The 12,984-nt window shown below is 38.8% G+C and overlaps 1 protein-coding gene and 1 long non-coding RNA gene across 2 annotated transcripts; one reads left to right on the top strand and one right to left on the bottom strand.

Moving 5' to 3' along the window:
- Nucleotides 1–5,567: 5,567 nt before the first annotated feature.
- Nucleotides 5,568–7,903, bottom strand: LOC140323769 (uncharacterized). Its single transcript, XR_011919430.1, has 2 exons — nucleotides 6,629–7,903; nucleotides 5,568–6,389 (listed from the first exon to the last, which is right to left on the bottom strand). It is a non-coding gene; the product is annotated as an uncharacterized lncRNA (long non-coding RNA).
- A 211-nt stretch (nucleotides 7,904–8,114) lies between these two features.
- On the top strand, nucleotides 8,115–12,955 carry ARL1 (ARF like GTPase 1). Its single transcript, XM_072401108.1, has 5 exons — nucleotides 8,115–8,271; nucleotides 9,929–10,066; nucleotides 10,820–10,901; nucleotides 11,759–11,870; nucleotides 12,614–12,955. Exons 1-5 carry the CDS (start codon nucleotides 8,268–8,270, stop codon nucleotides 12,794–12,796), a joined length of 519 nt encoding a protein of 172 aa, XP_072257209.1. The 5' UTR covers nucleotides 8,115–8,267; the 3' UTR covers nucleotides 12,797–12,955.
- The last annotated feature ends 29 nt before the right edge of the window (nucleotides 12,956–12,984 follow it).

Here is a 12,984-nt window from a genome sequence, read left to right as displayed (position 1 = left end):
ATTGTAATATCAATTATATTTAGTTACATAAGTCAGGTTGAAAAAAAAGACATCAAAATCATCCACTAGGGAAAATAAATATATCCCAGATATAAAACCCTATGGGCATAGTTGATCCAGAGGAAGGCAAATCAGATTTTCCCTTGATCAACAGTCTCTGTTAACTTTACTTTAAAACCTTAATACCCAGTTATATTCTGTGCTTCTAGAAAAGTAAGGCATCAAGCTTTTTTTAAAGCAATCTATAGTAGTTGCCGAAACTACTTCCTGAGGGAGCCGATTCCACATTTTCACAGACCTTACAGTGAAGAATACCTTCCTTTTTGGAACTTAAGCTTTTCCTCCAGACGCCCAGTGCCCTCTTTTTCTTTGTAAGGATCTTAAAGTGAATAATCAGGAAGAGAGTTCTCTATATGGACCATTTATATGTTTATACAGGGCAATCATATCCCCTTAAACACCTCTTCTCAAGGGAGAATAGCCTGAGCTCCTTCATTCCTTTTATTAAATGAGTTGCCCTTCTCTGCATGTAGCCCTCTTGCTCTGAACAACAAGGTAGATGTGAGGATTTATGCATTTAGGTGGTGCAGTGACTGCTTTTGTCCAAGTCCTCATTGGTGGCATAAGCCTGTCCAACATCTGATTTTAGACAAACATCTATCTGACGTTACCACTTTTAATTCAGTTTTGAAATCAATTCTGAAACAAGCACATTTTCATTAGTGGCAGATAAGTATTGGAATTTCTTATCTTAATACTTGTTACATGCCAATGACCCAGAAAAGTGAATACATCACCAAAACAGACAGGGAACTTCCATTTTCAGCTGCAGTCACCTGAAAGAATGTTTAAAGAAGAAATTAGTTAGCTGAACTGTATAAGTGGTAAAGGCCCCTGGCCCTGATAGCCATGCAACTGTACACTATTAACCCTTCACTACAAAATGTTTAATTTTCCATCTGCAAACTCTAAGTAATATTTTGTAGTGGAATACACCTTCTTTGAACTGTTACAACCCTCTGTAGACATAATACCAAAGTAAAAAAGGGCCCCTTACCAAACAAACTATTATTGATTGCACCTATTAATTATCCACCTCAACATGCTGACAGATATTCTGGAGAATCATTTATATCCCTTGGTTATCTAATGCACAAATATCAAGTTTGAATAAAACCCCAATGGAAGCTTCTAACATCGGAGAATCTATCTATTTTTGTTCTTGAGATAAAAAAAACAGAAATAAATTACTCTATAAAATAAATAACCTCTTCTTGATATATATATGTTTTCAATATTTAAAAACAAATCAACAATTTTGGCATATTGGAAATGATTAGCTGAGCCCTAGTACCTCTACCCTAATCCTCTAGCACAGTTCATTCCGGCTTAACACCCCCTGGGCAGGTTGCCGGCCGCATGGGCCAGGGGGCATTAGGAACTACCGGAGTCGGAGCCGCCTCCTTGCTGTTGCTCCCCTATTTACCACGGCCGGCTATGATACTTTTGTCGTGTGGTAAATAGGGAAAGCTCCCTCAAGGGAAATCCCTCTCCTCCGCAATGCATACAGAGGAGAGGGATTTCACTTCAGGGGGCATTCCCTGGTGGTGGGCGGAGCCATTAGGGCAGGACTAAGAGTCCAGCCTACTGTGCTCCCGCCCACCCCTGAAATAAAAGTTTGCCAAACCCTGCTCTAGCATATTTAAAGTCACCCAGTTCCTCTAATATCCACATGAGACCTGGGACGTTTGGTTCTCTATATACCAAAAAAACACTGACATCACAAAAGTCAAGGTTGCCAACAACACATTTAATAGTAACCAAACTGATAATATTCTATTATCTAAACATACAATACAGATTATATTTTACTATTCCCCTCCTTCTGTTAAAAAAAGCATTTAGCTAAGTTTCCTAGACAGAAATAGCTGCCATATCTTGGTAATAAAGTGGAACTAAAGCTGAAGCAGTAACTAACCTCAGCCCAGTGCCGATCTTCAGTCATCTTGATTGGCCGTGCCAGGGTGATGTAAACCCCGCATTGGGAGTGGGGGTTTATCCATCCTCAGGGGAAGCCAGAATTGCTGGGTTTCTCCGGCAGCCAAAGCTGATGCTGTGCAAGTTCAGCTAGGTTTTCTCACATATTCCTGGCACAATCAGGAAGGTAAGACGTGTTATTGCAAAAGTGACATCGCCTGTCTCTTTCTGTCATAACCACCTGCCTGATCTTTTTTTTATCGTGTGATTTTAGGTCTTCTATAAGCAAAAATGTGTAGTGTGTATTTATTGTGAAACAATGTTATCCTCACTAAAATGAAACTTAAGGAAAGCCTGGAGAGGTAACTTGTCCCCAGTAAATACTAAATGTCTTTTCATCCCTTGCATGGAGACTAATAAAACTTTTGAAATAAAACAAAATTAGGGGAATGAAAATTTATTGCAAAATTAAAGTATTTTTGATAAGGTAGAAAAACAGAACTCATGTTTATACTTTAGGGTATTTTGCCCACTTTATTTGCTCCAAAAATACACCAAAAATAAATATCTAGGGGTTTCCCTTACAGGGGAACAGTGTCATCAGGGTATCACAAAAAATATTACAAATTGTAGCCTCCTGACTCTTTCTCCGACATAGAAATATTGGCCCCACAGACCTAAACTTTGGGAGACCTCCTTGCCTCTCCCCATGTACATGCTACACACAGCCTGTACGTCTGAGCCACAAAGCCTCAGGCTAAAACTCCCCTAGTCTCAAAGACAGGTGGCCTTTTATGATCAGCCATGGCTCACCCATTTATTCCAGGACCCTCCAGGTCTGAATCCCAAATAAAGAGTTACAAATCTGCAGCAACACAGTTACTCGCAGCCCTCCTCTTTCCTTTGCACCCTTCTCAAGGTGAAATTGAGGTAGGTGCTGCAAACACTCACCAAATTTGCCTTCACGTTTAATTACGTTGGCCAAAAAAAAAAATTGATTAATTACTGTATGATACAGCATAATAAATATAAATCAGAAAGTGGTCTACTTACCACTTTATATAAAAAAACTGTAAAAAAATGGTTGTGTCTTAATTTTTTAATGATTTGATTTTGGCAGATTTTTGTATGCCTGCATGGTCAAATGGGCATTTAGCACAACTTTAACTTTTTTAAACTGCATACAGTAGACAGCTCTGCTGTGTAGACTTGATCAGATTTAATGGGGAAATGTTGCCACTTAGTGGAAAATGTATGAAACATACCCATAACATACTTCATTTATAACAAAGAGACATTACCCTGCATTTGGTATGAGTTTTAAAACATTTAAACAAAAACCCAACTACAAACAGATCCTAAAGGAAATTATGTGAGCTGCCAGAAAGTGTGTTCTCATGAAAACTTGACAAAAGATAATTCCTGTCAACGGGGTGTCATAGAAAGGGATTTCTGTGTACTTCCTCTCTGTGGTAAGCATCTTCAGAAATCATTATTCAAATAGGAAAGCAGAGAAATAGTTCCTCTAGACCTGTGGGTCAGCATTTCCTAAACTACAAGCACAGTTCCCATGATAAGTTTTTTTATAAATGAAAACCAGTTTCGCTGACTACTACATGACATTTAAAGGGGCTTTCCACTTTCTAGGACATCGATCTGCTCGTTTCTTTACACAAACACATACATGTCAATCCTATAAGTGAACTGAAACCAATAGGATTGCAAAACTATCAAATACAGTCATGTAAATATACCGAACTGGGGGTGTAAGATTAAAGCAGATACCTACAGGTCTCTATACACACATTTTAATATCTTTATAAGTCATTGGAATAAAAAAACTAAGACTTGTCACGGACAGGGATCCACAAAAGGTAGGCTCATAAAGTTTGTGGATAATAAGTAAAATACAATTTGACAGAGGGTGTGAGCCCAAAAAATGGCCGAGGCTCAGTTTATAGAACAGCCCAGTTAACTAGAGCACCTCATAAGGGATGATGGACTTTGATGTAGACTGCTCCCAGGTCGAGGCACTTTGAAACACTAATGCAGGCAACAATAAATTAAAGCAAATGTCCCAATTGCCCCTGATTTGGAAGGATTGATCCTCTTTTCTCCCCAGCTGTTCTGAATTTTTGTCTGTAAATATAAACCTTCATAAAAAGATGCATTATTTAACTATAAAACAGTGTTATTTTGTACTCAACCTTTCCAGTCTCCACATAATATTTTTTTCCATTTTGAAAAGCTTATATAAAAGAGAAGTAGTTGTTAAAAAAACACATGCTAGTTTAATCAATGATTTTTTGCATATCAATTTTTTATGCTCTGTAAAATGGAGGCATGGCAGGAGAATGTTATTTGCTTACATAATTTGAGCTAAAAACAAATGCCTCTTTCCTATCTCCAAAAGTTGGAAGGTTTGGTAGGACATGAAGTTGACAGGCAATCTCAAAATCAGGAACAGGTCAAAAGTCAGGCAGGGTAGGAGGCACACAGGCATAGTTAGGAAGAAGCATTCATTACCCAGAAGAACAGCCAGCAGGAATACAGGGAAGCATGAACAGGAAGGACACAGAAAATGTAGGGGTAGCAGTAGTGGCCACTAGATGTACAAAGTGCCTGCGAGCAGAAGGGTCACAGGGGGTTCTGTGGTCACTGAAGGTACAGGAGGGTTTAAGGGTCACAGAAGGCATAAGGATTGCATTAGGGTTCAGCACAAGTGTAGGGGTTCTAATAGACCTTAACCTCCTGAGCGGTTCATTTCTGTTCAGATTTATGTCTAAAAGCGATACATTGTTTTTCATTAAACATTTTTTTACAGGATAATATATTAGTATGAGTATAATAAAGTTTGAAACAAAAAATCATATCAAAATAAGAAATTAAAATAAAAAAAGAATCTTTAATTTTTAAAAAAATTTAAAAAAATAAATATTATACTCATACTATTATGGTACACTGTAAAATAAATGTTCATGAAAGCCAATGTACCACTTTTACACATATAAATCCACTGTATTGCATTCAATACAGATATTTTGTATTGAATGCAATACAAATAAATTTGAATTTCTGGCCCCGTCCCGAACGGAATGTCTGCACGCACTGACGTCACCGTGTACTCCCCCGTGACTCATCGGGTGCAGAGGAAGCCGGCTGGAGGAAGAAAGGAGATGGGTATGGCGAAGGAGGACGCTGGCGTGTCAGGTAAGCACTTTATTTATCATTTTCCATAGGTTTAGCTACCCCGAATGCGACTCAGGATTACCGCTTCCAGCATCTTTTTTCTACCCCGAGCCATACTCAGGGTTACTGCTGGGGAGGTTAATGTAATCTTCTCATCTTCCAGCCACTGCAGATGAGAGTTTTATAGCTGTCTTGCCCTGTTCTGTCTCTCAGGGACAGGGGATCATCAGGAAAAAAAAACAACAATACACAACAGAACAATACATACAACACAACGATTAAAACATTGAATTGTCAATGATAGTAATAAAAAAACACTTTCTTCTTAATTTTTCACAATTTGAAATTTCATGATTCAATATTTGACTAAAATTGGGCTTTGAGGCAAACAAACACTACAATAAAAGCTTACTGAAACCATTTATTACTTTTACATAAAAATGCAGTTTTTTTGTTATATTTAGTTTCTCAAGTGTCCAACTAAACCCATTTTTTGCCCTTATGTATGATCATCAATAATATATTACGATAAAGGTCAAACATTTCTTTTGCATTTATTAATGTGGGCCAAAATGTAACCTATGGCTAGGCTACAGACAGTAAACCACTCTGATATTTTCATCCACAAGGAACTGGGCTTGATAACAAGCTCTGACCTTTGTATATGTTTTGGAGCACTCCATCCTACAGATGGACTGTAGCGGAATCTTAGTCAGCGGATTTGAAAGTGACATGGCAACCTCTCAGCTCTCTAATGCAAGCAAAGTGCAGGCTCCCTGTATTTACAATAGAAAGTTGACGGGTTGCTAAGTCACTGTTGTGAGTGGGAGCTATGTGAGCTGCAGGTGCAGGAAATTGACTTTACTGCTTCCATGACAGGGGTCACAGAAAGCGTATTTACTGGGAGCATGTCACCTCCCTGTTTTGTACCAGATCAGAAGACTGTAATGGTGTAAGGTCTGGGGGCAGTAGAGGTGACCTGGAAGTCTGATGATAAATCCAGGGATTGTGAATTTTTTTGCTGAATTGCAGGCTGTTGATCTTGCTTATTGCACCATTTAAAGTGGAAATTTCACACACACAAAAAAACCACTTTCCTTTACTGATGAAAAGCCCTTGTTCCATCCACAAACTGAGTCCCCTGCTGTCTCAGCTTCCCTCTTCTTTCCAGCACAGGATGGAGCACAACCAGGTTCTTCTTCACGTCACCTGAACTTAAACCCCTGCAAATGTAAAAAACAAAAAAAAGTGCATATTTGAGATTGAGAAATTTATTTTTTACATATTGGAAGAAAGCCCAATTTCGGGCATGTGCAAAAGGAGAAGCCCACAGCCTCCTGGAATATGTCACTTATGTATCCAAGGAGGCTGCAGGTTTCCCCTTAAGACTTTACCACCACGAAGTAGTAAAAGTACTACAAAGTTTAAAAACAGTTTTCTATTAAATAAAAAAGATACCCACCCTTTTTAAAATGTTAAAAATGTAATGATTGGTCCGCTTTAAGTTACACACCATGTCCACTGCTTTGAATGTGCAAAACATTAACTTCTTCAAGCTAGATGGGTGCACAGTAACCCTCAAGTCCTACCACAGGTATAATTGGATTGAAGTCTGGGCTTTGACTAGGTCATTTTAAGACATTTAAATGATTCCTTTAACCTCCCTGGCAGTGTAATTTAGTATTTTTAAATGTCAAAGAGGTACATTTGACATTTAAAAATACTACCTATTTCAAATTTCCCGCCCCAACACACGCTGCCTGCATCCCTTAGCCTTGCATCTCCAACGCTCACATGCCGGGGATGCAAAGCCAGGGGACACAGATGCCAGGCCAGCATTGCTGGAGGACCAGGTAAGCCCTCAATTCCACCCCAAGTGTGTCTTGGGGGTACCGCTTTTTGTAATTAAATTTAACCTCGAGCCACACTCTGGATTACCCAGGGGGTTTAAAACCACTGTAGTATAGTTTCAGCAATATGTTCAGGATCATTGTCCTGCTGAATGTACACCAAGTCTCCAATCTGTGGCAAACAAACAGATTTTACTCAAGAATTGCCCTGTATTTAGTGCCATTTCATTTTCCTATAAAGCAGACCTAAACTCAAAATTTTTACTTTACATAAATGGGCGGACAACCCTTCATTATAAAGTAAAAATTGCTTTTAAATGCAACACCCTTTTGAATCCTCCCCTTGAATGGGTGCGCAGAGCCTCCTGGGATACTTTCATCACGCATCCCGGGAGGCAAGGAGCAGTGAGGTTGGCACTTATATTTTCCCTATTTATGTCACCCGAACTGGCGCCTGCGCAGTACAAGATCAGGGAGACCAAAGAAGACCAAAGAAGATGGCAGCGCCGGTCTGAAGGACACTAAGATCTGATCGAGGAAAGGTCCAGATGGGTCGAAGGATCTGCGGGAATAAAGGTAAGTGCCATTTTTTTTTTTTAATTATAGTTCAGTTCCGCTCAAACCCTGACCAGTTTTCCTGCTGCTAGTGATGCTGATACCACCCTCCTGTAATACATAGGGTGCTGTATCTGTATAAAGTATATGTGTGTAATTATATATATAAATTTTTTTATATATATATATACATACATAGTTTCAGTACCCCCAGCATAATATTTGGGTTGCATGCATAGTGTCAGGTCAGTTTCTTCTGGAGCCTTCCATGTAACCATAGCACCTGCAGCCTGCAGAACAAGCTCTACCTGTCCATTGTCCGAACCCTCCCCCTCACCACGCCTCATACCACGCACCTACACTGCACATGCGCAAACAACACTACTCCTCTCACCATACAAAACCAGGCGGCACTTTCGTTAAAAAAAAAATAAATCTCTTCAACGAATCGATCTAAAAAGTCTACGGAAGCCCCCTGTATTACTGTACGAACATTCCACGTTACATTTTGTTTTCTTTTTATTTGAGAGACGATGGTTTCATCCGTGTGTTTTCAGTGTAGAATGTTGTGTGACGAATGCGCAGAGCGCTGAGATGTGACGTGGAACTCCGAGCTGAACTTCCTGATAAACGCGGAGACTTCTTCATCTGTGGTGACAGCACTGACCCGGCACAGGCCCGGATACTCCGCACACCATGGGTGAGAGCTTCTACACAAGCATAATATACGGGGGATAGTGTGTGACGGGATACATCTACATCCCTACTTACTGTACAGCGCTGCGGAATATGTTGGCGCTATATAAATCCTCTGTTATAATAATATACTGGAGGGCTGTACTCTGTATGCAAGGATTTGGGATTAGTACTCCCCTTGTGTCCAGCTTGGTTTTATTATTACTATTTTACAGTAATGTGACCGAATATTATATATATATATATATATAATACAGGGGAGAGCCAAGCATGTTCAAATCTGTGAAGTGGGTGGGATTTCCAGGAGATTTGCCCCCATATTCCTGTTCTAGTTTTGCCTAATGGTCATCAGGACTAATAAATATTTCTCTTTATCTATTATGGACATCATAGCAATAACATCCTGACAGCATTTCTAATCCTTCTTTCTGTTCTCTAAATTAAAATAGTTTGTGCTTTATATCCTATTGAAGAGCAATGGTTGCAGCATATAATCTGATAGATCCCCTGGCCTGCCAGGAACCCCTCTCATGTCATACAGGAAGCCTCAGGACTTCTTATGGGTTGGATGAGTAGGACCTCAGAATCATGTATCTGTGTTAAGGCAAATTCTCCTGATTACCTGTCCCCGAGACAGGAAGTGAGAATAATTTCCCCCAAGGTGAGGGGAGTCTTCCTATTACCGCTCTATAGATTTTAGCCTCCTGTTTGTATTTCCCCTACTTTGTGCTCTATTTATAAAAGAGTGCATCTAACATTCCCTGGTGGGAATCGTTTCTTGCCATTGGACCTAGAAGATCCCCACTGGGGAATGTTAGATTCCTTTTTTTTTTTTTTCAATGGAGTCCATTGTTTTGGTGACTCGGAGGATAGGAAGTCTAGGTAAATCTCCCAATGGGCCACAAACACATTGGCTGGAGGTAAATTCTAATGTGATGTTTCAGTATGATGTTTGTGTTGTAATTCTTCCATGTTTATACCGCATACGTGCAATGCTAAAAGTGCCAATTATTAGACTCCATTCTATTGTTTTCATTGATGGAGGAATCTTTTCATTACTGCATGTTCACTCCTCCTTTTATTAGTGAAAAGGGGCTAAAATAATTTCTGTGGATCACTGTTATGTAATACTATGTCAGATCTATCAGATAACTCCTGGATTTCCTGTGCTAGGAATTACTATGGGAATGATCAGATCTTTCTCAGCATTGGTATGATCTTCTCCTCAGATAATTGATGACATTTGCTAAATTCTGCCATTGGCAAAGATGGATCTTGTGTTTCACAAAAATGTTCATCCTTTTCAGATTCAAATCGATCTTGTCAGGTTGTTTAGATCCACAGTCCAGCTCCTTGTAATGGAAGAGATATTCTTTTAGTCGATTTCTGTATCAATACGTACATCTCCACCCCAGATGCAGCAGGAATTTTTCACGACGCATCCTATTGAATAGAATGTAGTTTCTTTGTCTTGAATTTGTCAACAGAGCCTGGACCCCTGCAAAATTACCCCCGCAGGGTCAACATCTACTGACTTAGTAGATCCAGCAATACTACATAGTTCTGGATTTATAAGTTATACTCTATTGGCCTCCTTTTGTTATTTGTATAATAATTACATTTTATGAGTAATGTGCACTGATTTTTTTTTCCTGTTTTAGGGGGTTTCTTTTCCAGCATCTTTTCCAGCTTATTTGGAACTCGGGAGATGAGAATTTTGATTCTGGGTCTTGATGGAGCTGGAAAGACCACAATACTTTACAGGCTACAAGTGGGAGAAGTAGTCACTACCATTCCAAGTAATGATCATCTCTGTTACTTTTCTCATGTTTTGTTTACATGTGCTGTATTTGTTTCCTGATTTATTGTTTCTTTGGCTCTGACAAATAACAATAACTACATTTTGGCAATAGAAGACATTCTATGGTGATATTAGTGAGGACTTCATGCTCAGTCAGCAGTCTTTCTGATTCCTATAGACAATGGTCCTCTTGGGACCAAGAAATCTGATAGCTCTGAAGTGGATCTGGCAGTGCAATGTCCTGTAGGTTTCTCTGGTAGTTGTTCTGAGACTGGATTTACTGGAAATCCACAACAGCAAGATCGAGTAAATTCCTAATTCCAGGTCTAACATTTTCCTAGGGCACACCTGGTGCTTAGCAGCAGCTTACTGTAGGTTGCTCTGGCTGTGCGTCAGTCAGTCAGAGAGTCCTTTGTTTAGAGACCAGCCAGGATTATAAATGTTGGCCAGAAGCCTGTACATTTTTGTTGTGGGCTTTGTTTGTTGATGACTGAGGGGGAGAGATTGTATCCTCCTTGCCTTTTATATGGTCAGAAGCCCTAAAGCAAATCTGACATGTGGTTACATCACTAGCAGCCTGCTATTTAACGCTAATCCCTCACTGCATATTTTTCTGCCCTCCATTTGCAAAGCAGAAATTCACTTTGTGTAATAAAATCTAAATAACACCTAAACATTGTTCACATAATTTTTACTCCAAAATTGTTTCTATCAAATCTGGACATCTTTTGTTTGTTTTTTTTTTCTCCAGCAATTGGTTTTAATGTTGAGACAGTAACTTACAAGAACTTGAAATTTCAAGTATGGGACTTGGGAGGACAAACAAGTATCAGGTAACTAAAGTTTCTATGGCATCGTTTGCATTCTCTTTGCTTTAGTATTTATTTAAAATGGTCTGTAGTTATTTTTTTTTAAAAAGAATAGTTCTTTTCATGGTTACTTTTCATAGAGTAGTCCTAAATACCCAATTCCCTGGAAACCTGCAGGCCAGTTGCAGATGTCCCAGCATGATTGAGGATATTATTTGAAAAGCTTCCTTTGGATAACAAAACCGAACAATCTTATTTCCAAGTGGTGTGGGTTTTGCTCACTACAAGCACATTGGGACATAATTCCAGTAGGTATGAATGTGCTTATAAACAGACTTACAGTATTACCTGTTTGCCATGTTTAGAAGTCTATAGTTGTGTGAATCACAGCAAAATTATATTACACTAAACTGCAGGTTACTGTTAAAGGGTTTGGGATCTGTACATGCTGGGAAAAGTGAATCCAAGGTTCTTAGATTCAATGCCAAATTTCCATGCACATATCTCCAGTAAGAGCAGGTTTGTAAATATACAGATAGTAGCTGTATCCATATAACTTAAACGGCACATAATTATATGTTTGTTTTGTTTGTTTTATCCCATGATAGCTACAGAGTTACCATAGTCTAAACTTGTGTCATGGGCAAAACTACAACCCTGCATGTTTTGCTTTCAATGCCACCATAAGCCTACCACAACCTCTTTTCTCTCATTCACACACTTTCCAATCTTGTAAAATTTAGCTGACTCGGTCTACTCTGTTATCTGGTGTTGCGCCCTTATATTTATATATTTTTTTAACAAATTTCTGTGTTAATGTCTTATTAATAGGCTTGACTGAGAAATGCCCTAAATATTTTAATGTGTTTTCTGTGTTTCAGGCCCTATTGGCGCTGCTACTACTCCAATACAGATGCTGTCATATATGTAGTTGACAGCTGTGACAGAGACAGGATTGGTATCTCCAAGTCTGAACTGGTTGCAATGTTAGAGGTAACCTTTATTATTACATAAATGGGATATATGAAAAGCTTATATATGAATTTCTGTTATCAGTTTTCTTTTAAATATATTCTTAACAATATTAAATTTATTATAAAACATGCCCCCTTTTCTGTAGAAATATTATGCCAAGCTATAAATATTAGCACACCATTACCTTCAAGCTTATAGCATTCATAGGTTTTCCTCTAGAACCTATATACTGCAGTCAGAGTTGGCGGGGTTAAAGGTCTGTTAAAGGAATAACTCGCTTTCAGTGAATATTTGGCTTTAAACGGTGCCACCATTCACAAAAAAGAACATCTAGCATTTAAACAGCAGTGATCTGGTAGTCTGGTGGACAGGAGCATCCCAACTAGTTATGTACTGGGTGCTAATAATCCACCCATTGGAGTGTGGGCCAGGCAGAACCAAAACTTCTATGCATTTTACAAGTGGTATTCTTTATGAACAGCTCAGTCTATATCATTTATTAAAATAGTCTTTTGGCAGTAACCAAAAAAGTAGCAAAACTTTTGAAAAATTGCAGTGGACAGTTAAGACATGCAAAACATTCCTAAAGGCGATTAATACACTTGTTATCTTACATAGTAGGTTAGGTTGAAAAAAAGACATAAGTTCATCAAGTTCAACCACTAGGGAAATAAACATGTCCCAGATATAAAACCCTATAAGACATAGTTGGACATCTTGGTGTTCTAAGTGTATTGTTTGATTTAATGTTTTATTTACAGGAGGAGGAGTTGAAAAAAGCCATTTTAGTGGTGTTTGCAAATAAGCAAGACATGGAACAAGCAATGACCCCCACAGAAGTTGCTAACTCTCTTGGATTACCAGCTTTAAAGGATCGGAAGTGGCAAATTTTCAAGACATCAGCCACAAAGGGAACAGGGCTTGATGAAGCCATGGAATGGTAAGTATTGTGAACACACAATCTAAAAAGTAATAGTGATAGCTGCAGATATGCATTTGGACTAGAATGTCCCTCTTCACTTGTTGCAGATATTTTAAAATGTTTTTGAGGTTGTAGGTGTATTATAAACAGAAACATGTAGCCATTGCATTTCATTGAGCTACTTTTGTATCAAGGCAAAGTTCTGAGCCT

This window comes from Pyxicephalus adspersus, chromosome 2, assembly GCF_032062135.1.
Source record: "Pyxicephalus adspersus chromosome 2, UCB_Pads_2.0, whole genome shotgun sequence".
In the NCBI taxonomy this organism is placed as follows: Eukaryota; Metazoa; Chordata; class Amphibia; order Anura; family Pyxicephalidae; genus Pyxicephalus; species Pyxicephalus adspersus.
Note: the sequence above shows the minus strand (reverse complement) of the source record. Positions and strands in the feature narration are given on the sequence as shown.